The 23,964-nt window shown below is 51.0% G+C and overlaps 1 protein-coding gene across 4 annotated transcripts in view; it reads right to left on the reverse strand.

Annotated features, from left to right (window-relative positions):
- Positions 1-479: 479 nt before the first annotated feature.
- The window catches only part of CHST15 (carbohydrate sulfotransferase 15), an 84,284-nt gene continuing 60,799 nt past the window's right edge, over positions 480-23,964 (reverse strand). For all 4 annotated transcript variants that reach the window (XM_007964330.3, XM_007964332.3, XM_073019435.1 and 1 more), the window contains exons 6-8: positions 13,526-13,682; positions 4,992-5,139; positions 480-3,137 (exon numbers count right to left, since the gene is read on the reverse strand). In XM_007964330.3, coding sequence (XP_007962521.1) covers positions 2,947-3,137; positions 4,992-5,139; positions 13,526-13,682 — 496 coding nt within the window. In that variant the 3' untranslated portion in view covers positions 480-2,946. The remainder of the gene's footprint in view (positions 3,138-4,991; positions 5,140-13,525; positions 13,683-23,964) is intronic.

Raw genomic sequence — 23,964 nt, forward strand, 5'->3', positions numbered from 1 at the left:
AGTTTCTGTTGTTTGTGATCTTTTGTCCTGGCTGCCCCAGCTGAGTGCACACCACCTCCTCCTGCGGGCTTGCCCTCAGCGATAAGGACATGTGCCACAGACACCAGGGGTCTCAAACTCACAGCTGCCGGGGACCAGGCAGGCCACCTGGTCACCTAACCTTCAAATTGGAAGGTCTGAAGACAATGCTAGGCCTGACTGTGGGCTGGGCCGGACCTCCCACCCTGACTCACACCCCAACAGGACTCGCACAGGGAGTCCCTGCTAACATGTGAATCCTTCTCTCTCTGGTCTTGAGTTTTCTTCTGCCTGTTGCTAGCACGATCACACCTCATCGCTCAGCAGCCAGCACAGCTGTAACTCCCCTTTACACAGAGCCTGCACAAGTCGAGCAGGTCCGACACTAAACCACTGTGATTCATTCACGCCCCAGGAAGAGCCTGGCTGCCGAGGAAGAGCACCCGCTCCACAGGCGTCACTCACGTGGGTCCATCTTTAATTATGTTAAATATTAATAAAAGTACAGTGTAACTGCGACTCACGGAACATACCTTACAGGACTAAGGGAGTACAATTTAACACAGTCTGGTACACAGCTTTTGAGAACAAAAAGGAGCTTCAATACCATGTTATGAGAAATGCTCTAATTCACTTTGGTTTTGAATGGCAGGCTCGAGAACCACCGCCCAGAACGGAACCTATCCTGTCAGCAAGAGCCGGGCCTCGAACGAGAGGAAGCAGAGGCAGCAGAAGTGCCCTCTGGAGAAAGGCCCCTGGAGGGAAAAACCATGTCTAGATGGCATTGATTGGCACAGAAGGGATGGGACTGCATATATAAAAAAGATCCGCATAATAAACCAAATAATATTGGAAATAATACCTTCAGTAATACTTCTGTAAGAAGCAGAATTACACCACATGTTATTCACATGCATAGGAGTGCATAAGAAAAATCCCTTGTTGTAATTATGGTTGGTGTCGAATAGTAAAATATGTACTGAAAATGACAAGTTAATTGGCAGAGAAATTAATCTATAAAAGGGTTGTGTCCAGAGCGGAGGAGCCTCATTAGCAACTGGAACTGAACAGAACCCACTCAGAAGACGCACTCACCCACACGTGCGAGTACACACACACACACACACACACACACACACACACACTGTACTGCAAATAAATATACACACACACTGAAGGGATCTCTCCCTAAAGCATCCTTGTGCTCAGACCAGATTTTCCTGCTGGCAGCTGCTCCTAGTGCCGGCTATAGAGAAGGTGGGGACTGTCCCTGCAAGTGGGAGTTCGGGACACACAGCTCCTTCCGTAGCAGGAACAGCTCCCGGCCATCCTGGTGCTCAGAGCGCCTGCACACCTTCAAATGGGCTGTGTGTCCCTTCTCTGATGGCAGAAAGACAACAGCACCAGGGGACGGCTGAGCGATTGCAGATCCTCCTACCCCTAAAGGCCGGTCTGTCTCACACATGCGAGTTAGAGCTGGGTAGACGGGTGCTTGCACTTTCTGGCTTTGGTGGATGAGACCTTGGCCTGAGAACTTTGGTTCACAGGAAGCTTCCCTTGACAACACTTGAGTGCAAAGCTTCATCCAGGTCCCACCTGGGCTGTTGCCAAGGATGCTCAAGTCTTCTCTTCAATCTTGCCTGTGACTGCCAAGAAATGACAAGATCTCTTGCCCATCCATCGGTAAACCAAGCTGCCAAGTAGCCTGGAAAATTCCATGAAGAACACGACTCTTAGAAACCTCATCCCAAATCTCAACACGCCACGTTCAGCCCAAGTTCAGCTTATGCATTGTGTTTCAGAATTGGGACATGGGTATCTATAGTCCCTTGCTGGGTGAGGAACTTTGACCACACGTAGTGGAGAAAGTGGAAATAAATGTTTCCCAATGGGAAGGCGGAGAAATGAAGCCTGTAGCTGGCCAGAACTAAAAATTAAAATCCTCTGTTTCTCTGATGATCTTGTAAACCTGATGAGGGCTTGAATTACCTAGATTTTCCATGAAGTGTTCAATTCCTTCAGGTTGCTCATTCTGGCATTAGTAGCAAAAATTTCCCTTCCAATTATAAACTGAATTTCTTGACGTATAAAGAGGCAGCAGAGAGAGAGCCAGGACTGGTTAAATGCAGAAAGTGGTTTTGTTTTAAATGTATTCATTTTCTAGGTTAAACATAAGTAAAGTCCACAAGGACAGAATAGGAGGAGGTCAGAGAGATGAAGGTGCTGCCAAAAACTGACTGATTTTTTTCCTTTTGGAAACAGTGACGTTAACAGGGTTTACATCTGAAGAAACTAGAGGGCTGACTTTGGAGTAAAGGAGAAAAAAAAATGAAGAGCCTCCATTCTCGAAAGACTGCGGTTCTCTGTCCCAGTGAGCTTAGCGATCTCAACAAGCGAATTTCAGAAGTGAATGTGATATGATCACACCTATAAAGATAGCCATTGAATACAGACAGTCTGCGCAACACAGCGAGACCCCATCTCTAGGGGAAAAAAGGGAACGTGAAGTGTAAGTTCCAGCCAGCCCTGTGGCATGACCTCTGGCGTGCTGACTCAGAACCCAGACTAAGGCTGGCCAGAAGGCGGAGGCGGAGAGCGCTGGGCTGCCTTCCCTAGGTGTTCTCTCCACGCCCAGTGCAGGGTCAGCTGGCTGCATCCCCAAGCTCCAGGACGCTGGGAGCAGAGATGAATTCTTGAGAAATGGGGTCTCCACTGGCCTCAGACGGAGGAGCTCTGTGAGGGGTCCATTGCTGAGCTCTTGAACATCACAAAAGAAATTCCAAAATGGTTATAATTCATGTGTGCCTAGAGAGGCGGAGTCCTGGGGTTTTCCATACCATGAGTGAAACAGTTCCCTGCAAAGAGATTTGTAAAATCCTGGTGATGACGGCATTGGCGGGCCCAGCACGTGCAGCAACAGTTCAGCTCTCACTTCGTCTTCCACGCAAATGCCTCATCAGCGAGGACCTGCGCCAGCCTAGCGTTGAAAGGCCTGTAGAAATCCCGCAGAATCTTCTGTGTGATGGGCCACATGGGCCCCAGGTTCCGGTCCTCAGGACGCCGTGCATTGGAGGCAGGGCTCTTGGTCATCAAAGCCTCCTGCTTCTCACTTAAGGGCCCTAGAATGAAAGAAGAGGAGTCCCGTAAGGCAGGAGGCATGGCAGGAAGTAAAAGGGACTTTGCAAAAATCCCAGCTATGCTTCGTATTCAGGCAGGATTTTCCTTTAAGAAGAATGTATTTGGGGATTAAAATTCTTTGGCTGGATCCATTTTGGAAGCACTGAGGAAAGTGGAAATACCATTAGGAAATTGCAAAGACATTCTGTGGCGGGTGCAGGATGCCCACCCACGGGGGAGCCCAGCTGGCATTTAATGATGATACAGCGTCTGAGGCTGACCTCAAGGATTCCCTCCCAATTGCCCTTGGTGGGCTGCTCTCCATGGGTGTCAACCCATCCTTGGAGGAACGTTCGGCCTGCCGGGCACAGCCCATGGGCTTCAGTTTTCCTGCTCAGCAGCCCTCTGGAATTCCGCCATCATCATTTCTATTTCAGGCTGCTCATGCCAAGGGCCCTGGGCCTGCAGTTTCACCCTGTGCGTCTTGCTGTGAACTGGCCATAGGTTGGAGGGTGGGGAGGAGGCCACCTGTGCCCAGAGCCCCCACGGGCTAAACCTCCATCTGCAGCAAGGAGATCAGTGAGGAGAGGCCTGCCGGCAGGGGCTGTCAGTCGCCCCCACGCCCCGCCCTCTAGAATGAGGAGAGGCCCTGAAACAGGTCGGCAGAGGTTGTCAGTCACCCTCACGCCCAGCCCTCTGCGCCACAGCTTCTTAGTGTAACCCATCACTGCTCAAGCCTCTTTTTAGCCCATATACAGAAAAAGCATGTCCCAGCATCCTAGGGCCATATGAGATACAGAATTGGCCTTACTATCCATCTTGGGGACAAAAGACAAGCTCATTAATGGGACAGAGTCAACATGTGGTCAAATCAAAGAAAGATGAGTCTAAGCCTTGGAAGGGAAAGAACTCATCCAACTCCATCACATTACCAGCTCTCCAAAAAAAGGAGAAACAAAATCAAATGATCAAAGAGGCCCAAGTCCCAATGGCAGGCAGATATACTTCCAGAAACACTCAATTAACCAAGTTCCCAGGCAATACCATTAGTCAGGGCTGCAGGAGGTGTTCTGGGAAGGAGGGCGGCTTGTTCCGAGCCTGTTCAGCCTTTCAAGCCATCCCTGGGTGCCCCGTCCACATGGGCAACCCTCACTCCGCCAGCACATGCCTCTGCCAGCCATCACCATAGTCAACAGTGTGGCCTGTCACCACAAAGTGACTCTCAGGCCCATGGGGGCGCTGGTATCCACAAGCTGAGGGCAGGTGGTCATGACCCAGGGGCCCAGCACCCATGGCCAGCAGCCAAAACTCAGCCACACGGCTGTGACTCCAGGAATTTCCCAGAATACCCGAGATGATGCAATGATCTGTCTGTTCCCTCCTCCAAGCCCCATGTCCTCTGCTCCAGCTCCCCGGTGACATCCTGTTGGTCATACAAAGCTCAGCTCTCAGGCCCTTTCCTTCCATGAAGCCTTCCTCATCCCTGCAGTAGCTGGGATCCCAAACCATCAGCACGCACCTTACATGACAGTGCTGACCTTCCCCATGGCACCCTACCTGTCATTCAGTTAGGTGAGCTATGGCCTCTTCCTCTGCCTTCACTAGACCGTAATTTCCCAGAAGGGAAACTATCTCCTCCTCTCCAGAGAATCCCTCACCATACTGTGCACAATGACCTGTGTACAGCTAGTGCTCAATAAATGGTACTTAACAGGCCTCCTGGAGGGCATGCCCAGGTCTCCCAGCCCAGCCCATTCCTACCCAGCTGACCAGGTCTGCATTTGCCCCAGAGGACTCCCAGAACAGGTCCACAGAGCTCATGCTTTGCCCCGTCAGTCTAAGCACCACACTCATACCTAGGTTCAGAAACTGGAAGACCTTGTGCATGGTGTACTTGACGTTGGATGCATGATCTTCCAGGCGAAGAATGAGAAACTGTTGCTTGTCAAAAACACTGAGCCAGTCCAGAAGGTACACAGCATAGAGCCCGACCTGGAGCCTCACCTAGGACCACAGAAGAAGGGCATTATTTCAGGAGCAGTTGCCCCAACACCATAGGGCACTTTTCCAAAAGTGGTATGGCATTTCACTGTACCACAAAAGAGTTATCCTAGCAAAGTTACTTTCAGAAGCTGGATTTTAACACAAGGTGTTCTTGCTTCTTTACAGGGGGTTTTTGTGCTACATGTGCAAAGAATTCCTATATTAGGGGTTGCATTTAATCCTCACAACACCCTGTGGGTAGCGCCATGCCTCCATTTCACAGCTAAGGACTGAAGTGCAGGGAAGACGTCAAGGTTGTGGCCACCAATGGTGCGCATGTTCTTTGCACAATATCCTGGCTATTTCTGTTCCCAGTGTGACCTCTATGCCCAGCACACAATGGGCTGTGAAAAATCAACCACAGACACCCCAAAGACAACCTAGATGAGTGAAGAGCCAAATGCCTGATGCCAGAGGAACATCCTTGACTGTGAGGGTGTGTGTAAATCAGCATCTAATGAGCACTGAACCAAGTCCACAGGAGGATGTTTCTATTTAAGTCCTTTCTACTTTCTAGTACCCATTTCCCAGGTCTTCACCCTTCTGTTCCTTCTCTCAAGCCTTACTGCAAGCTGTGTGGTAAAGATTTCGCTCTATTCTAAGAGAACTCTGGCCTTTCCCTCAGCTCCTGGGGGGTGATCTCTAGGCCCCTGGACATCCTACCAGACAGAAGTGTCCTGGTTGGCCTGGGGGTTTTGGTCATAGGCAGGCTAACACTGTGCTTTATGATGGGGCCTTGGGCCACATGGTATCACTCCTGACTCTAGTAGGACTGGAGACTAAAGGTCAGCCACAGGAGCTGCATGTGATAGAGCCCCAGTAAAACGCCTGGACTCCCAAGGCTTGGCCTGGCAATACTCCCCAAGGATTGTCACATACCATGGCCAGTGGCACTAACACCGTCCGTGACTCCACAGGGAGAGAAGGACCCAGAGCTCCGCATTTGGGCCCCTCCCGGACTCTGCCCCCTGCACTTCCTCTCCCTTGGCTGATTTTAATCTTCATCCTTTCCCTGTAATAAATCATAACCAAGAGCGTAATAGCCTCCAGTGTGTTCTAAGAATCCTTTTGGAAAATTACAGAACCTGAAGGTGGGTTGGGGAATACCTCTCCTGAACTTGCAACTGGTGTCAGAAGTGACAGCAGTCTTGGGAACAGTTTCCTCTAACTCCACAGTTCACCCTAAACTCTTAGCAAAGCTTCCAGGAAAAACAAAAACAAAACAAAAACAAAAAACAAAAAAACCAGCCTCTTCCTCTTTCGCTGAGGCCTCCTTCTCCAGGACTTCTCCCCTTGCCCCTTCTCCAAATGCCCAGGGACCCTGCTCTGCCTATCTGTGTTTACGCAGAACTTCTCATCTCCTACCTCTCCCTAGTTCACACCACTCCCTTTGTTTGTGCCCCATCTACACCTGCCTGAAGCTGATACAGCCTCCTGGCTGGTCCTCCTTCCCCTGGTCTCTGCACTTCCATCTGCACCCTGCCACCAGCATGGGCTTTCCAAAGCGGTGAGCTAGCCACAGCCAGCCCTGCTTAAAGCTTCCATGGCTTTCTATGTATAGAAAGTTCTGGGCCTGGCTTAAACTTCCAGCTCATCCTCTCATATATGCAGCACTTCCCGGCTCCCCAGGCTCCTCTCTGGAGTTCCCATTTTTTAGGCAGACACTCTCATGTCACATTTCCTTTCCTGCCCAACTTGACCTGGACCTTGACCTTGAGGGCAGGGACTGTGGCTCTTCCACCATCCCATCCTTGCGAAGCCTGCACTCCGGCCCTCAACATGGTTCTCGGGTGCAAATGCTAAATACAGTGTTAACAATAAGACAATGAAAGATTGGGCAAAATATGTACAGATGCTAACTATTCTTTTCCCATTTCATTATTTTTCTAACCATGGAGGAGGATGGGGAGGAAGAAAAGCAATTAGAGTGGATAAGTTGCCTTCAAAATTCATTAGCTGTTTCCAACCCACACTTTGTTGCTACCTCACATGCCAGCTCAGAAAAAAAGACCTCAAGCTGGGCCGAAGCTAAAGAGAAAATGAGAACGTGCCAGTCTCGGAAATAAACATGCGTGTCGCCTCCAACGCAGACGAATCATGACGAGACCATCTTGCTGTTAAGTCACCGGCCTCCCGGGGCTTTTCAATTCTCTCCCTGGCAGGCTTGTAGGCCGTCCCTCGTAGGGGAGATCAGGCTGATGAGGTTTTTCTTTTCCAGAGAACGTGCCTTTCAACAGGAGAACTTTCCAGAAGGAAAGCAGCCAGGTGTTTGTGGCAAGCTGGGGTGTTTTAGAGCAGCTGTGGCCTGCCGAGCACCTGGCTGGGCACCTGCCCCTGACAGCTCTCTGAAACCTCGTTTGTGCCCATCCTCGTGAAAGCCCCCTGAGCGGTCTCAGGTGGACACAGGCCTGCACCGCAGCATGGTCCTCCTCAGCAGGCGGCGCTGAGCCAGGAAGGGGAGGAAAAGAGGAAGCCGCAGGGGCTGTGCATGGGGAAGGCCTCCAGGCACTTGGCTGCTTCTCCGGGGGCTAGCGCCCCTCCCGCTTTGTGCCTTCCCTCTGATCCATCCACCCCAAAGTCCCCTCAATTCCCACCCCAACCCCCAGCCCCCGTGCCAGGGAGGGGGAGGGCGGTCACCTGAAGTGACAGTTTCTGGTGCAGGCAGCATCACTACTGCAACCATATGCACCATGAAGACAGGACAAAGACAGCCCCCAGCAGACTGTTTTCCCTCACCTTTTCCCAGTATAGGACAGAGAATCAAAATAGAACAAAATAGAACAAAAAGAAAAAGGGTATTTAGGGCAAGTGCCCAATGTGCTTAAAATTAGAAAACATCAGAGCTGCGAGAGGCCTCTGAAGTTAACTGTGCCAGCCGATTCATCGACAGAAACATGAAGGTGCAGGGCAGGGCAGGGGGCTACCCAGGGTCGGTGACCAATATCCTTGAAGCCAGGACCCGAAGCCAGGTCACCTGTGCACATGGAGCTTGTCCCCCATGCAGGGCCCCAGGGAAGATCCGAGATCCGAGGCTGAGCTGAGCACAGTCCCAGTCCCCTCTTCTCCCCAGACAGGTACCTGGCCGAGTCTCTCCGTTCCCTGCTAGGGATTTCAGTTGGGAGTTCCCACTCAGCCTCCCCACTAGTCCCCATTCATTCATTTGGCAAATAAGCTGAGCTCGTGCCACTATGTGCCAGGCACCCTGCTAGGCAATGGTGATGTGCTGCTAACAGAAGTGGCCCTGGCCTCAGGGAGGCTGCAATCTCGTGGAGACAGAGCTCAACTGGTAAAGAAACCGACTTCAGCGATCACCTTGTGATGCCCGCAGTGGAGAAAAGGAGTGGGTAGAAAGAGAAGACCGTCAGAGTAAAGCAAGCCCTGGAGTAAGTCTCCCCAACCCCAGAGGGCAAGAAGGAGAGAGTGGTGACAAGAGCCCTGATGGCTCTCCAACCGGAGCCCACAAACACCCACCTGGAGGGCCTGAGAAACAGACCATGCCCCTGTCCCGAGTTTCTGATTCAGGAGGTCTGGGGCTGGCAGAGCGTTTGCATTTCTGACAAGTTCCCAGGGGCTGTGGCTGCTGCTCATCCAGGCACCAGGCTTCTCCGGACCCTGCTCTGAGGCAGGCGCACTGGCCCCTCTGAGCACCCCCAGGGTAGGGTGTGCTGCAGAACACTGGCGGGGGCTGGCCAGAGGCAGAGGGGTCTGTGCTGCCCCTGCGTGGCCTCACAAAGCTGCCCTCCCAGGGCTGTGGCCGGGCTGGGATTCACAGCTGGAGGGAAACTGGCTTCTCCTCCCAGAAATGGGGATCTCTAATGAGATGATGCATTGAAAGGACTTGGGACAGGGGCTGGCAGTAAAGAATAAAGGTTGGATCCCTTTCACCTCTCACAGATGGAGTTTCAGAAACCTTTTATCAGAAAGATTCAAGCATACACAACACGGGGAGGATCACGATGGCGCCCACGAACTTATGGCTCAGGTTCAGCAGCGCTCTCAAGTTCACAGTCGGAGTGCTGACCTACAGCAGGAGGGCAGGGGCACACCCTCCCTTCTGCGTGGGAGAAAGTGTCCAAGTGCTTGGCCCCAGGGCACTGGATGGGGGTCAGCACGCTCTACGTGGTACAAAGTGCCCGGTAGCATGCAGACTGCACATGCATATTAAATATTTGCTCTTCTGCAGCAAGAAACACTATTTAAAGCTATTAAAATAAACTGTGCTTCGGGTCAGGAGTTCCCCCTGCCCTGCCTCTCCTTGCCCATCAAAACCCAGCCCAGCTTAAGCCACTTCCTCCTAGGAGTCCCCAGTGCAAAGCCCACACCGCCCCCACTTTTCCTAGTCCTTTTCAGGCAGTCTCCTGCAGAGAGAACTCAGTGGTCCCAGGGCCTGCAGCGGAGGGCTCTGGCCCCTTCTGCGACCACATTAGCTGGATACCTTGCCCCTCACTGTCCTTATCTGCTGACAGTGACATCGACTGACTCCTGTCTTCCCACCCACCCATCGGGTTTGTTATGAGAGTCACGCTGGATAATGAACAGGAGAGTTTCAAAAGGCACAATGTGGTAGAAATGCCAAGGTGGGGACGGACACATGCCTCATTCCAAGCACACAACTGGTCACAGCACTGTCCTGCACCTTCTCTCTTGGACCAGGGCCTGCCACGCCATGGGTGCCGAGTAGCAACCACTGAAGATCAGACCGTTGGGGAAATGTTGAGGCCAAACACACGTCTCGGGGAAGCTGGGTTAAAAGGCCTAGCTTTGGGTCCTATATCCTCTGCTTCCTGGCTGTGACTCCAGAGGAAGGCTGCCTCCCTGAGCCTCAGTTGTCCCAGTAGGAAGCCCCAGGCATGCAAGGGCCTGTGTTAAGGTTTAGTGCCAGGCTGATGCTGAGCCTACACTATCTGAATCCATCACTTCCCAGCCATACTCTGACGAGCACACACAGCCTCCTCGGCAGGCTCCACCTGGTGGCTCTTGTCTACCAGAAGGCACTTGGGCAGAGAAGGGGGCCAGGCAAACGGGGTCACCTGGCCGGATGGGGCCAGGAACCACCAATGCCTTCCTCCTTCTCATCCCTCCCTCAGTCAGGGTGCTGGCCTCAGAGAAGCCTTGAAGGCCGTGCACCAAGCTCTTCCTTCCCTTAAACGAGGCCCCTATCAAAGACAGGACAACACTCCTATTTGGTTTCTCTTGGATTTTCCTTGGACTTTTCCCTCCAGATCCATTCCTGGCGGAGGCCTGCACCACCTGACCCTCGGGGGACAAAGGTGCACCCTCACTTCCCACACTAAAGTAGGCGAATCTCCCCGAGCCGTGCTTTAAATTCACCTGGAGACAGTCTCCTGACGACATCACAAATTTTGTTCGTAATTACAGTTGTTTAGGATTTCAAATTATATCATTTAATAATGCTGGGGAATTTCCTCTCTTTGCTTTGCATTTATAAATATTGGCTGATTAAGTGAGAGGGTGAGTGCCAGCCAAAGAAGTGAGCTCGGAGCCACGAACCCCTGTAAGGGGGAATTATCTAGTGGTCACGCACTGGGGGAGACACAACCAGGCCTGTCTGTCCAGATTCGCCTCTGTGCCCCCAGATCTTCAGAGATGAGGACGTACAGGGAGGGCACCTCTGCTCTGAGCGTTTTACGGCCAGCTTCGGGGAGGAGGGGACAGGGAGGCAAGGGTGGCCTTCCTGTTTCTGCTGTTTTCTCAAATGCCAAGCTGTTGTATTTTGGGGCAGTGTGCCCTGAACCCCATCAATAGTGATGGCAGTTTGGCATTTCAGAAAGATGCCTGGTGCAACGGATCAAGGTGAGAAGGGGTCTGGGGAGGGGCTGCCTCCCAGAGAGAGGGAAGTTGTGCAGGTGGGGGTTGCAATGAAAGGGCCAGTGGCTGACTCAGGGCAGTAGCAGAGGGTGGGAGAACAGTGGAGCTCTCTAGAAATAACTGGGAGAAAGAGGGAAAAGGACTTGTGGGTGGATTGAATCAGGCATGCTGGGATGATGGGGAAACGCAGTCCGCGAGCATGTTCCCCGATGTGCGTGCCACCTCGGCATGTGAGCCATGATAGCCCTGGCTCTTAGCTGCTGCGATTACTGTTTATGCCAGGACTGAGGGTCCTCCATGTGGGGCCTGCAGGATGGAAGAGCCACCTGTAGCAGGAAAGTGTAGATGTGGCACGAAATGGGCCTGGCTTGAGTCACAGCTGCAACTTGATTTGTCTGTCAGCACACGCTGGGCACCCCTCTGTGCTCAGCATCGTGATTGTGCTGGAAGAAACCACAACCCCACCTTGAGGCGTCACGCCCAGCGCCACTTTCCTCCTGCTGGTGCCCCTTTCCTCCTGCCAGCCCCAGCCCTCAGATCGCCCTCAGGGAGCCACCTTGAGAGCCAGGCGGGCTGCCCTGCCTGTTCTCTCAGACTCACTCCATAGGGGTCCAGGGCCAAGAGTCACAGGTGAGAGCAATTCTGGGTAACGAAGCTGGGTCGACAAGCTGTGCTGGCCAAGCCACACACAAATAAAGTTTCTCCAAGACCCTGTGTCCCCTGTGACGGTGGCCGCAGAGCCACTGGGTCATTCCCCCTTTGACAATCATAGCCCTGTGCCCGACTGCTCCCTTCATCAAACCCAAGCACAAACACACACAGGTTTCCCGTTTCTCCAGGTCTCCGTTTCCTTATGAAGGCTCCCTCTCGGGTTACACGAAACTTACATGAAACAAGTATATGTGCTTTCTTGCATTAGTCTTTTATTATAGGTGCCTCAGCCATGAACATAGTAGTGAGATATTCCTTTTCCACTCCTACACTATCCTCTGCTTAAAACCCTCCGAGTGGTCCCATCGCTCTCAGGGTGAAGTCTAGACTTCTTCTGAGGCTCACTAAGTCCTGGTGGTGCGGCCCCACGTGCCACACCCGAACCCCCTCCCTCCCATCTCCCACACCATGAGGCTGGCTGTGTTCTGCATGGTAGATGGTGCTGACCACTGGGCCTTTGCACACGCTGCTCTCCGTTCCCTGGCCAACTCTCCTTCGGGCCTCAGCACAGACATTCCCTCTCCTAAGAACCTGCCTGATGCCCTGTTCTCAGGTGGTTCTCTGGTGGCCAGAGCTCCCTGCCCAGCCTCCATCTTCTCTCCCTGCCAGCTGTACAGGAAGGCAAGGACCACACCTGTCCTGGCACTGCTGTGGCCCCAGGACTCAGCACCATCCAGGGGACACAGTGGCAAGAATGAATTCAGGAATGCAAGACAGACTCATCACTGTCTCATCCTTACAACAGCCTGGTAAAGCAGTATTATTACCCCATTGTGTGACAAAGCAACTGAGTCTCAGAGAGGCTGAGACAACTGCCTAGGGTCACACAGCCAGCAAACGGCCAAGCTAAAAACCTGATCCACACTAATGGCTGGTTCCAAAGTGCACTCCTCCCACCTGGCACCAGAGCAGACTCTGGGGTACCTGTGTCCCTGTGGCATCTTCCTCGCCAAACTACAAAGTCCAACAGGGCAGGCTGGAATCCCACCCGCTGCCCCTGCATGCTGCCTCCCAGATCCGATGGCCTCTGTAATAAGAAAGAGGGGACAGAGCCTCTAGGCCTGAAGTCCCACCACCCTGGGGCCTTCCGAGATTCCACAGCAGGCCTGTTCCTGCCTTGCCATGCGAGACGCTGAGCAGAGCAAGGATTGTAAAGCCACTCCGGAACAGGCAGCGGCATTAGCCTTGCTGCATAAGCCCTGCTGTTGAAGCACACAGCCAGCCCAGGGAGCCCAGCATGGAAAACTATCCCAGGGCTAAAAGGTGCTGAATTCACCATTAACAGCATTCGAAAAGGCTAGAAATTTACAGACATAGTTCTGAAGGAAGAACAAGAGATACGATTGAGGAATCAACCAAAAATATTTTTCAATTGAGACTCTGTCAAAGAAGCACTGGAAATCATTGGTGGGTAATTTTTTAAACCAACAAAACAATCCGCCGCTCGAGAGAATGCTCTTAAGACAATTTGAGAGTCGGGTGTCCTCGCGTCTGCCGATTCTAATTGCCGGGTGTCTTGCTAAATGGTAATCTTCCTAAACGCACCCTCATTCTCCTGCTGAGGGAGGAGGGGGAGGTGGCAGGTGACCAGCAGGGAAGAAGGCAGGGAGCCAGCCTAAGAGCCCATCAGTTTTCAGCTTTTACATCCATGAATAATGGGGAACAGCATTTGCACATTAAAACGCTTCTCTCTGTTCCTATGCTAAAACCCAAGCCCACAATGCCACTTGCATAATAACAACAAACCAGCTCCTTCTGCTGGGGGCCAGCTCGGGGGGGGGGGGGGGGGGGGGGGGGGGATACGCACAGGCATGGCGTTGTTGAGGGTGTTGTTGTAGACGCAGGCGCGCAGTGAATAATCAAGCATGCAATTTTCAAACAGCTGCAGAGCTTCTGTCACTTTCTCATGGAAGTCGTCTGCGGATTTGTTCGAACTTGCAAAGTAGAGATAGTCTGAGTACAACCTGTGAATAAAATAAATGAATATTTTTTCCACCCATGAACGTGCAATCACACCATTTGGGTGACAATGAAAATCAATGTACAATTACATTATCCAGTTTTCCTGATTGAAACACAACCACCCCTCTTCCTTCCCTTGCAGATGAGCCACCTCCCTCGTCCCTTGGAGCTCCCACCCTTCTCATGGTCACCTAAGCTCTTCCAGACCCAGACATGTCTACACTGGCCCCACACAAACCACCGGCCACTTTTCTGTTGTTGCTCATTCTAGTCATCTCAGGCAGCCTCTGTTTTCATAGTAACAGGGAGCTTCAAACAACACCAGATTACAAAAATGGTACATTAGCAAAGAGAAGCCATGAAAATTTTATACACCTTCTCATTCCTCTCTCCTCTGCTGAAGGGAGCAAAAATAAGAGCATCTGTTGCTCTTGCAATATTACAATTTCACATGAAATTCCCAGTCCTTTGCATACACATTCCTGACATTGAAAAAAAAATGATGAAATGTGTCTTTCTAGGTTGGTAGGGACCTCGTTTTTAACACAATATAAAAGCGCCCCCACATATGCACGTGAATACCTGCAGACTTACACGTTTACCTGTGGACATGGATCTGTTCATAGACACCATACACGCTATGGCAGATCGCTGCCGCACAGGAACTGGTCGTCTTCCTTGATCCACTTCTGGCTCCTCTGTATCCTCCTCCCAAGTAAACCTCAACTTTTCTACCTCCACGTCCATCTCTGCATCACCCTATTTTACCAAGAATCCTGCTGTTCAATAAACTTTATGAGAGGCTACTGTTCTGGACTGAGCTTCTGCACTAGGCCCCCACAGGCCAGAACAGTCATCTGTGCTAGGTGCCACGTAATTCAACTGAACTCAGAACGGGCCAGTTTCCAAAAACCAGGGGATTCACAGCAACCAGTCAGACGTCCCCTTTGCTTTAACCCTAGAAGGAAAGTCACTTTGAAATGAACAATCCACTCTCTGTTCCCTGTTTTTGCTTCTTCAGCCCATTTCTGCCTATAAAGCCAGAACCCGGCTGGGCCCACAGGAGCACCTTCGTATTACAGGAATGGGATGCTGCCCTGTTTATGGACCGTGCTAATAAACACCAGGGAGATCTTTAATTTGTCAAAATGTTGTTTGTTGACATGGCTACGCTGGTTTAGCCAGAATCCCCCACCCTTGGTAACTGATCACCCTTCTTATCCAATCAGGTTCCTGGTCCACCACCTCCAGGAGGTGCCTGGCCACCTGGCCTGTCTCCAGCAAGAATCCCATCGGGTTGGTTTAGCCGGAATCCCCACCCCTTCCCCCTTGATGTATCCCCTTAGTAACTTTCCAGCCACCAACCCCCTCGCCCTGCTCCTGGCATTTTTTTTTTTTTTTTTTTTTTTTTTTTTTTTTGGAGACAGAGTCTCAATCTGTCACCCAGGCTGGAGTGCAGTGGCGTGATCTTGGCTCACTGCAACCTCCGCCTCCCAGGTTCAAGCGATTCTCCTGCCTCAGCCTCCCGAGTAGTTGGGACTACAGGCGCCTACCTACCCACCAAACCTGGCTAATTTTTTTGTATTTTTCATAGAGATGGGGTTTCACCATGTTTGCCAGGCTGGTCTTGAACTCCTGACCTCAACTGATCCACCTGCCTCAGCTTTAAAATCCCTACTTTTCCTAGTTGTATTCAGAGTCTCTCTCCTCTACTGGAAAACTGTCATGGCAGTCCCTATACCTACTACCATGGTCCTGAAGAAGGCCTGCATTGCCATTTTAATAAATGTCAGGGCCAGGCACAGTGGCTCATGCCTGTAATCCGAGCACTTTAGGAGGCCAAGGTGAGAGGATCACTTGAACCTAGGAGCTCAAGGCCAGCCCAGGCAACATAGTGAAACCCTGTCTCTACTAAAAATACAAAAAATTAGCCAGGCATGGTGGTGCGTGCCTGTAGTCCCAGCTATTCTGGAGACTGAGGTGGGAGAATCACCTGAGCCCAGGAAGTTGAGGCTGCAGTGAGCCGTGATCGCGCCATTGCACTCCAGCCTGGGCAATGGGAGTGAGACCCTGTCTCAAAAAAAAAAAAAAAAAGTGTTTTTATCGTCACCAGAACTTTCAGGGTGTGAATTTCCTATTCTTTTTTCTCCTCTCTCTCTCCTTGCAGCCCCTTTTGTCTGTTTTCAACCTTCCTGCCATATGTCCCACTCTCTTCTTGCATATACACCTCATCATGAGCCCCATGGCTCTTCCCAGAACCCTTCACTCATAGCCTTTGCTGTGTCACCTGCATCTCTGGGCCAAGGGTGAAACCGGGCTTATGAAAAATGTGGCCTACATGGCTCTGCGGGGTCAGGCTTCTCACTCCTCGAAGTTCTATACTTTCTATTCCTTCAGCTTCTCCAACCTGGCTTCCCCTCTTTCCAGGGACTCCCCTTCTGCACCCATGCATCCGGGTATCTGACATCCATACTTCCAAATACACCCAGACCTTCAGCCACACACTGTCCTGCAAAAACTGTGCTCCCTTATAGCAGGGTCTGTTGCAAATGTGCCTTCTCCACCGCCCTCCCCTCTAACTGAGGTCATGATACAGGGATCAGCATTTCTCAGGGAGAGGCCCAGAAGCTATCCACTTCCGTAGCCCACCTTGGCACATGGGGTGCCTCTGACACAGCCCGCTAGAATTCATCCACGGCCAATGTCCACGGAGGACACCTCTTGGAAGTCTTGAGCGAGTGGTTTGAGATCTACCCACAGAGTTCCTAGAATCAAAACACCCACCGGAACAGGAGTGTTCCGTCTACCACAGCCTGGTCAGCCAAACTGTCCAAAGGACCAGTCAGCAAAGGTACCTGGTGGCCACTGAGTGGATTTCCCCAGATCCACACTCACCTGAGAATATTCCCCATGACAACACCACATCACCTTATTACCGGTGTCCCCAACATCACCTGTGCTATTTTCCTTCTTCAGAATTAGAAGACACATCAAAACTGAAACACGGCATCTGTCACCATAGGGTCGCTCATAGTTACTATGACGTAAATGGCTGGTCAATAAATGCCAAAATCAGATACACGTGAACCTTCAAGCAGGGTTTGGCTGTGTGCACTGAGGGGTGCCAGGTGGCAACGGGTCCGAGGGGTACCCTTCCTCGCTCACACATTTCCTACGAGTCCTGTCAATATTATGGCTCAGCCCAAGAAACTGCGTCAATGAAAAGTAACAGATGCTTCTGAAAATGTCATAAAATCCCATGTTAAATAAGAATTTGAAGCCCAGTTTTTACCAAAGATGTCCACAGAACTACCCAAATTGTTTGGTGGAACTGGAATTCCATCACATAAATTACCTCATACAAACCCAAACATTGGCTGAAGGTTTCCATACTGAGAATTTTCTTTGTGGTAATAACATTTCTTGCAGATATTTGGCTCATAAGTAAAACAAAAGTACCTAAGCCTGTCTTGATTTTAAATACAAAGTCACTTTATGAGGAATCTACTGATTCCATACAATTCTTCAGAGATCAAAAAGTAATCCCTGAGAAAAACTGGGACATACCTACTGTTTCAACCAGGCAAGCCCACCCCCAGCAGGTGAAATGGCTGATTTTCATCTGTTTGGGGTGGGTTAAAGTGAATTCACTACCTCCCTTCCTGTGAGTCACATTTACAGACTTTGAGAGCCAGGTCACGCTCCTTCCTGGCCTGGATGAAAAGAGACTCCTTTGGCCTCTCAGTCACCTCTGGATACTTTGGATCTGCTCAGAGAATTGGCAGTGGGCTTTGGGAGACCCTTGAACCCCACTGTGAGAACCCACTCTGGGTCCCTGGCATCCTGCTCTGTCAGACATCTGAACAGGGTCTAGAGTCATCACAAGCCATGGCCACCATCTGGATTCTGTAGTTGGATGGATAGTGGACACCAAAGAATTATGTCCAAGTCTTAAGCCCAGCCCCTGTGAATGTGACCTTTCTTGGAAATAGGGTCTTTGCAGACGTCATTAAGTGCAGCATCTTAAGATGAGATCCTCCTAGATTTAAGGTGGTCCCAAATCCAATGGCAGGTGTCCTTATAAAAACAGGAGAGGACAGAGAGTACCACAGAAAGACGGAGGCAGAGCCTGGAGTGCGGCATCTATGAGCCAAGGAACGCCAAGGACTGCTGAAGGCCACCAAGAGCTCGGAGCAGGGGACGGCTTTTATCCCTTAGGGCCACCAGAGGGAACCAACCCTGCAGACATCTTGATTTAGGACTTCTGGCCTCCAGAATCATAAGAGAATACATTTCTGTTGTTTTAAGAAGCCAAGTTTGTAGTGATTTATTCCGACCGCCCTAGGAAACCAATACAGATTTTAAACCCCAATTCCAAGGAAGACCAGTAACTCCAAGGAGTTACTTTCGCTGACACCTCTCTGCCACCCCGAGACCCTGGAACAGTGGCCATGAGGGTAGCGGGGGACTGGAGCCATGTGGCCAGGTTTCCCACAAGGAGGCATGAAGGAAGGCAAATGCAGACAGGAGCACTTCCCTTCAGGGGAGCATTGGGACAGGGGAGCACTGTTTGGGTTCTCCCCAAAAATTAAGCGAATGCTTCCTAAGACTGTCTTCAAGTAACAAAGCTATCATTTCCCCCTCGACTACTCTCCAAGGGAAAGCAGTGAGTTAATAATCTTGGGTGAGGAAAAGCCACTCGGGTGGGTTAAAGCCACTCAGAAAATGTCGAGAAGAACAGCAAACACATCAAGAATAAGTATCCAGTGGACCTCAAAAGGCCGGACAGGCACACCATTGAACAAGATGAAACATACAGAGACAAACTGAAAAGTCCACCTTTTAGTCTTCAAAATCCACTGTCCCATGAGGAAGTGGGGGAAGAAGATCAACATGGAAAATACACAGCTCACGATGAATCACCACAGAACTGCAGGGGCACAGATGCAACCCCAGGAAGCATTAACAGAGGCATGGCATCAGGAATGTGGGAGGGCGGAGCCAGGCAACAGGCAGCTCATGGCCTCAAAGGATGCTCGCTTTCAGTGCTGGGCACCAAACCTGGCTGCTCTCCCTGGAGATGCAAAACCTCAGCAGGAGGGAGCCCAGTCCCAAACTCCTGAAAGACTGACCAGCAGGCAGAAGGTTTAGGAAGAAAACCTGGTTGCAGGCAAGGGGAAATATCTCCAGTCAGGGCAGCCCAACACAATCAGATGGTCCTAGGAGGCAGAAGCAGCCTAGGCTGGAGGGAAGGAGGGCTCCAGGGTAGTGTGGGGGCCAGGGGACCTGATACCCTCCCAGCCCTGAGTTTCAGGGCTGCCCAGCCCCCTCCAGCTGAGCCACCTCATTTTCTTACTCTCAAACCATCCCGAACAGATGGGTATTACATTTGGCCAGGACTGTTTCCAACGACAATTCCAAATATAAGTCCAAATGCATTCCAGGCCTTCTGTGCTGCGGTTATTTTAGAAGGCTGCCGGTGCGGCCTCTCACACTGGGCCTGTGCTCATGGGGTGCTGCTCAGTTCCTTTCCTGTGGAGCGCAGGGGTCCTGGGACCCCTGGAGGAGCAGTGGGATGGGAAATGTATGTTGGGGGCGTAGGGCTCCATCAGTCCAGTGCCTCTGAAAGTGACCATGTCTCTCCCCAAGGGACAAAGGAGAGGCCAGCAGTGGGCAAGGCCCTACTATGTAAAATCTGGATGATCACCCCAAGACCACTGCTGAATTCATTCAGGGACACTTACAGGGTGCTGTTCCGAGCCAGCGTGAGCAAAGGTCAGTGAGCTGATCACTATTAAAGCAGGACAGGGCTCTGTGTGATTGCTTTCCGGATTTAGCACCTGCAATGTTCTCAGTTTCCACTCCTGATGCGGATGCTGGTGGGTAGGGAGGGCCACCACCACCAGGCCCTGTGCAGGGTGCTGCAGGCATGCTCTGCTTCTATCTTCAGAGCCCCACAATGAGATACAGGCCACTGCATTTTATGGAGGAGAAGGCTGACACTAGAGAGGTTAAGGAGTTTGCCCATGGTCACGCAGCCCAGGAAGCTCCAGGGCAGGACAGGGACCCAAAGCAACCCAGGCCTGCCTGACCCCAAAGCCCCTCACCCAGCAGGATGTGGCCCCTGCCCTCTGAGCTTAGGCAAGGAGACAAATCCATGGCTGACTAGAGTGGGTGCTGGCTGTCTGCACTGATAGTTTTCGGGTTTTGTTTGTTTAGATGTTTTTATTATTTTGGGTACACAGTGATTTGGAAGAAAACGTCAATTCTACTCCAGAACTGCTTAGTAAGTCACAGGAGACTGATAAACAATTACAAATGTAATAGAGCGGCAAACAAACACTTAGGATAAACGTGAGGAACTCCAATGCCACTGTCGGGAACAGCAAATGTGTTTATGGAACATCACACTGGGCATCTAGAAAAGTGACAGCAACAGCAAAAGGGAATTCAGGCATCTATCATGAAGCCGGAACACACTGCGGGATCTTGTACCTCTTGGAAAAGCTAATTTTCCTTGGTGAACGCAATAGCTCATTAGAGTTTAACAGATCCAGTTCCTAAGTGATGATGTGGTTGTTCATTGGCCTGCCCTCTACGTGGAGAACTCCGCAGGTCCCGGCTCCAATGCCACTAGTTTGGGAAAACCTCTCTCCACGGTGGGTTCCTCCTCCTTTTGTAGTAATTTTGTTCATATCATTTTTATACTGAGAAATGATCCACATACCGTAGCATTCACCCATTTAACGTGAACAAGTCGCCAGTTTTTAGTATACACCACACAGCTGTGTGAACACACCACTCCCCAGTCCCAAGGTGTCTTCATCACCCTGATAAATGACAGCTGGTTCTAACACAGCAGTTCCCAAAGGGACTCATGTCAGAAGTCACTAAGATCACCCAGCTCAAAAGGCACCCAAATGCACAAGTTTCAATCTCAGCTTCAGTTCAGACAAGGGCAGGTGCTCGGTGGCCTTGAGCTGTGACATTTCCTCCAGTTACTGCTCCATGCATGGGACTTCTCAGAGGGCCACTTTTGAGAAAAGATCCCAAGCTGGTGCTGCAGTTGCAGGCGGCAGGGAGCAGGTGACCATCCCTGGGCTGGCTCACCCCAGTGGCACTGGCTCCACCTCCTGTATTCCTCAAACACCCCCTGCTGGTTCCTCAACGACAGTTATGGGAACGGTCACATTTCCTCAGGCAGGAGGACCCGAGATGGGGACACGCTCATGTCCTCCAATTCACTCTCAACAACATATTGCAGTCCTGTGGCCACGTGAGGGTCGTAATGAAAGGCAGCCAGAGCACCTGGCCTCGTTATTCTCCATTTGCTGGAATCTGAATTGAAATCACTGATCAATAATTCCCAGCCTGTGATATGGTGCCATCAATAACGATTATATATATTTTTCCTACCAGGAAAAAAAGGCCATTTAATGTAGCTGTGACGGAGCCCTTTTGTTCCACCGAATCACGAACTGTGACTGTCTCATCAGGAGGCTCGATGAGACAGGACTGGCCAGGCCAGCTGATCTGGAGGGACTGTCTACGGTCACCTTAGACTGAACACGGGGGTGATACTGGGGAGGCTCATTTTCTGCCAGTTAAGAACATCCATGTTTGGTCCTAAAAACGCCCACACGAATGACAGGTGTCCTGTTTATCGGGGCCATTCTATTTCCTACCAGGCCCTAGGTTCCTTGTGTACAAGTGGGCTTCCCAGCCCCTCTTTGTTCCTTCCAGAGCATCCAATCACAGGGCCCCGGTAACTGTTCACAGACTGGGAGACAGCACTTCTCAGAGACGACACCAAGCATCCCTGACATCTCCGAGCCTGGTGTGGTTTACGGAGCACCTTCTCGTGATTCACCAGTGATCCTGATGGCAGATGTTTCTACAGGCAAGAAATCTGGGGTGCACTGAGGATTGCCCTTGTAACCAAGGATTACCCAGGTGTGGGCCCCTCACTGCAGGGGAATGGCCACTGCACACCGGGGGGTCCAGTATGTGACATGTGTGACCTCCTCCTTCAACAGCGTCAACCTCACTAAGCAGCCCAGAACTCTGGGCAAGACAGGTCCCAAAACTCTGGCAGCCCCAGGGTCGTTTCTAAGTGCCCTCCCTGATCCCGGCCCAGCGGGCAACATCTCACCTTAGGCTCTCTATAGATACAGACACAACGGGGCTCTTTTTCCCTAGGGTGTGCCTCCTGCTCGGAACTGTCCTTTCCAAACAATCGTGTGGGAATACACAGGACTGCCAAGAACTTCGCAAACATTTCCCCAAAACATAAACATTGTTCAACACTTGGGAGTTTTCAGCTTGGTGGTTTCTCTCCCACCAATAACAAGATGTGGCGCCTCACCAGGCAGTCCCTTCTGAACAGTCTTCAGAGAACTCCTTCACAAAGACCTGAGCTGTCCTTCTGGCCTGGGCGCTGCCAGCTCTCCCTCCCCTCTCTGTGGTCAAGGCTAGCCCCATTGACCTCGGGTGGCTCAATAGCTCAGTCCTATTAAAGTGACCTCTCACCACTTCCAGGGCCCATATCAAGGTGTGTCAACAGGCAGCTTCTGGGAAGCAAAGTGCCTGAACCCACCAGGAATCAATAGGCAGCTTCAATAAAGACACTGCACTACAGCAGTCCTCGCAAGGACCCTTGTAATTCTTAATCTTCCAAAATCTTAGAGAAAAGGAAAGAGAGCTGGAGGGAGGAATGAGAAAGAGAAATCGATCTGTGGCTGTTGCTGCAACCTCTACACCCCCATGGCTTTCTCCTCATTCCGTCTCTTCTGCACAGAGGCGTTCTCCTAATTTCCCTTTGAGATGGTTTAAATCAATAATGAATTCCTCAGTGCTAGGAACAGCCTGCGTTTTAATCCTTGTGCAAATCTGTTCTAGAGAAAACATCGCATGACATTCCCAATGCCAGGCTCTCTTCTGACTGAGAACATATCCACGGCTTTCAATCAGTGCTTCTAGGGGCTGGGGGAAGTTCAGTTGTTTGGAGAAGGGCTTTTGGTGCTGCCTGAATAGCAAGAGAGATTCTCAAGTCAAAGTTCTGCTGCGGTTCAAAGGCATGAATCCAGCTCAGCTCCCTCCTGTGTGTGCTGGCTCTTGCCCTAGGGTGGGCATCTTGCTCCCTCTGATGTGGAAGTAGGTGAATGAGGTGTAGACAGAGGCTCCCTGAGAGCAAACGGGACGGATTTTCCTCTCGTATGTACGGCTTGCATCTAGCACATCAAGGGTATTCAATAAATACAGCCAGGCATCACTAAACAGCAGTGACATATATGTTCTGAGAAATGCATCATTAGGCGACGTCATTATGTGAACATCATAGAGTGCTCACACAAACCCAGATGGCACAGCCCCCTACACACCTAGGCGGCGAAGTACAGCCTACTGCTCCTATGCTATCAGCCTGTACAGCAGGAATCCTGTAGGCAGTTGTAACATAAGAGTTAGAATTTATGTATTGAAACATAGAAAAGGCACAGTGAAGACACGGGATTGTAACATTACGGGGCCACCATCATACATGGGGTCCACTGTTGACCAAAACTTGGTTACGTGCTTTGCAACTCTATCTGGGGAATGAGTGATCAGTTTATTGTTATTATTGTGAGCTATTACTGATACCTAATAATAATAGCTGATGATTACATATTTTCCATTTGTCAAGCCCTGTTTAAACACATCACTACATATATTAAGTCACTGAACTCTCACTACCCCGGAGGTAGGACTACCTTCCCCCATTTTACCGATGAGAAAATGAGGCACAGAGAGGTTAAGTTTCTTGTCCCAGTTTACAGAGCAGTAAGTGACAGAGCTGGGGTTCCAATGCCTGTGTCCCTGCCACCAAGACCCCGGTACACCTCCCACTCAGCGGGTGAAAGCTGTGCACCACCCTCACGCCTCCTCACACGCTCTGCAGACAGAGTGAAACTGATGCAACCAGGATTCCTGTCCAAATGTTCAGCCCCGCTATTCCTCTGTGTCCCCATGAGTGACTGCCTATAACAGAATCCATTTCATTAAAAGCCTGCTTCCTTTCCTAGTTTATCGTCATAACTGAATCATTTGGCCAGTCCAAGGGGTGTTTAAAAACTCAGTTTATAGAAGCCGATGAAGAAAAGAATTAACCAGGTTCCAAGACTCCAGGCGTTTGGGTCAAAACCGAGTCCGAACTCTTCACTGAGCTAAGTTCTCCTGCCCTTTGGACTCGTCGCCATAAAACGGGAAAACGAACCATTCCTCTGGTGGGTCGTTTCTGGGCATTGC

This window comes from Chlorocebus sabaeus, chromosome 9 (assembly GCF_047675955.1).
Source record: "Chlorocebus sabaeus isolate Y175 chromosome 9, mChlSab1.0.hap1, whole genome shotgun sequence".
Taxonomy (NCBI): domain Eukaryota; kingdom Metazoa; phylum Chordata; class Mammalia; order Primates; family Cercopithecidae; genus Chlorocebus; species Chlorocebus sabaeus.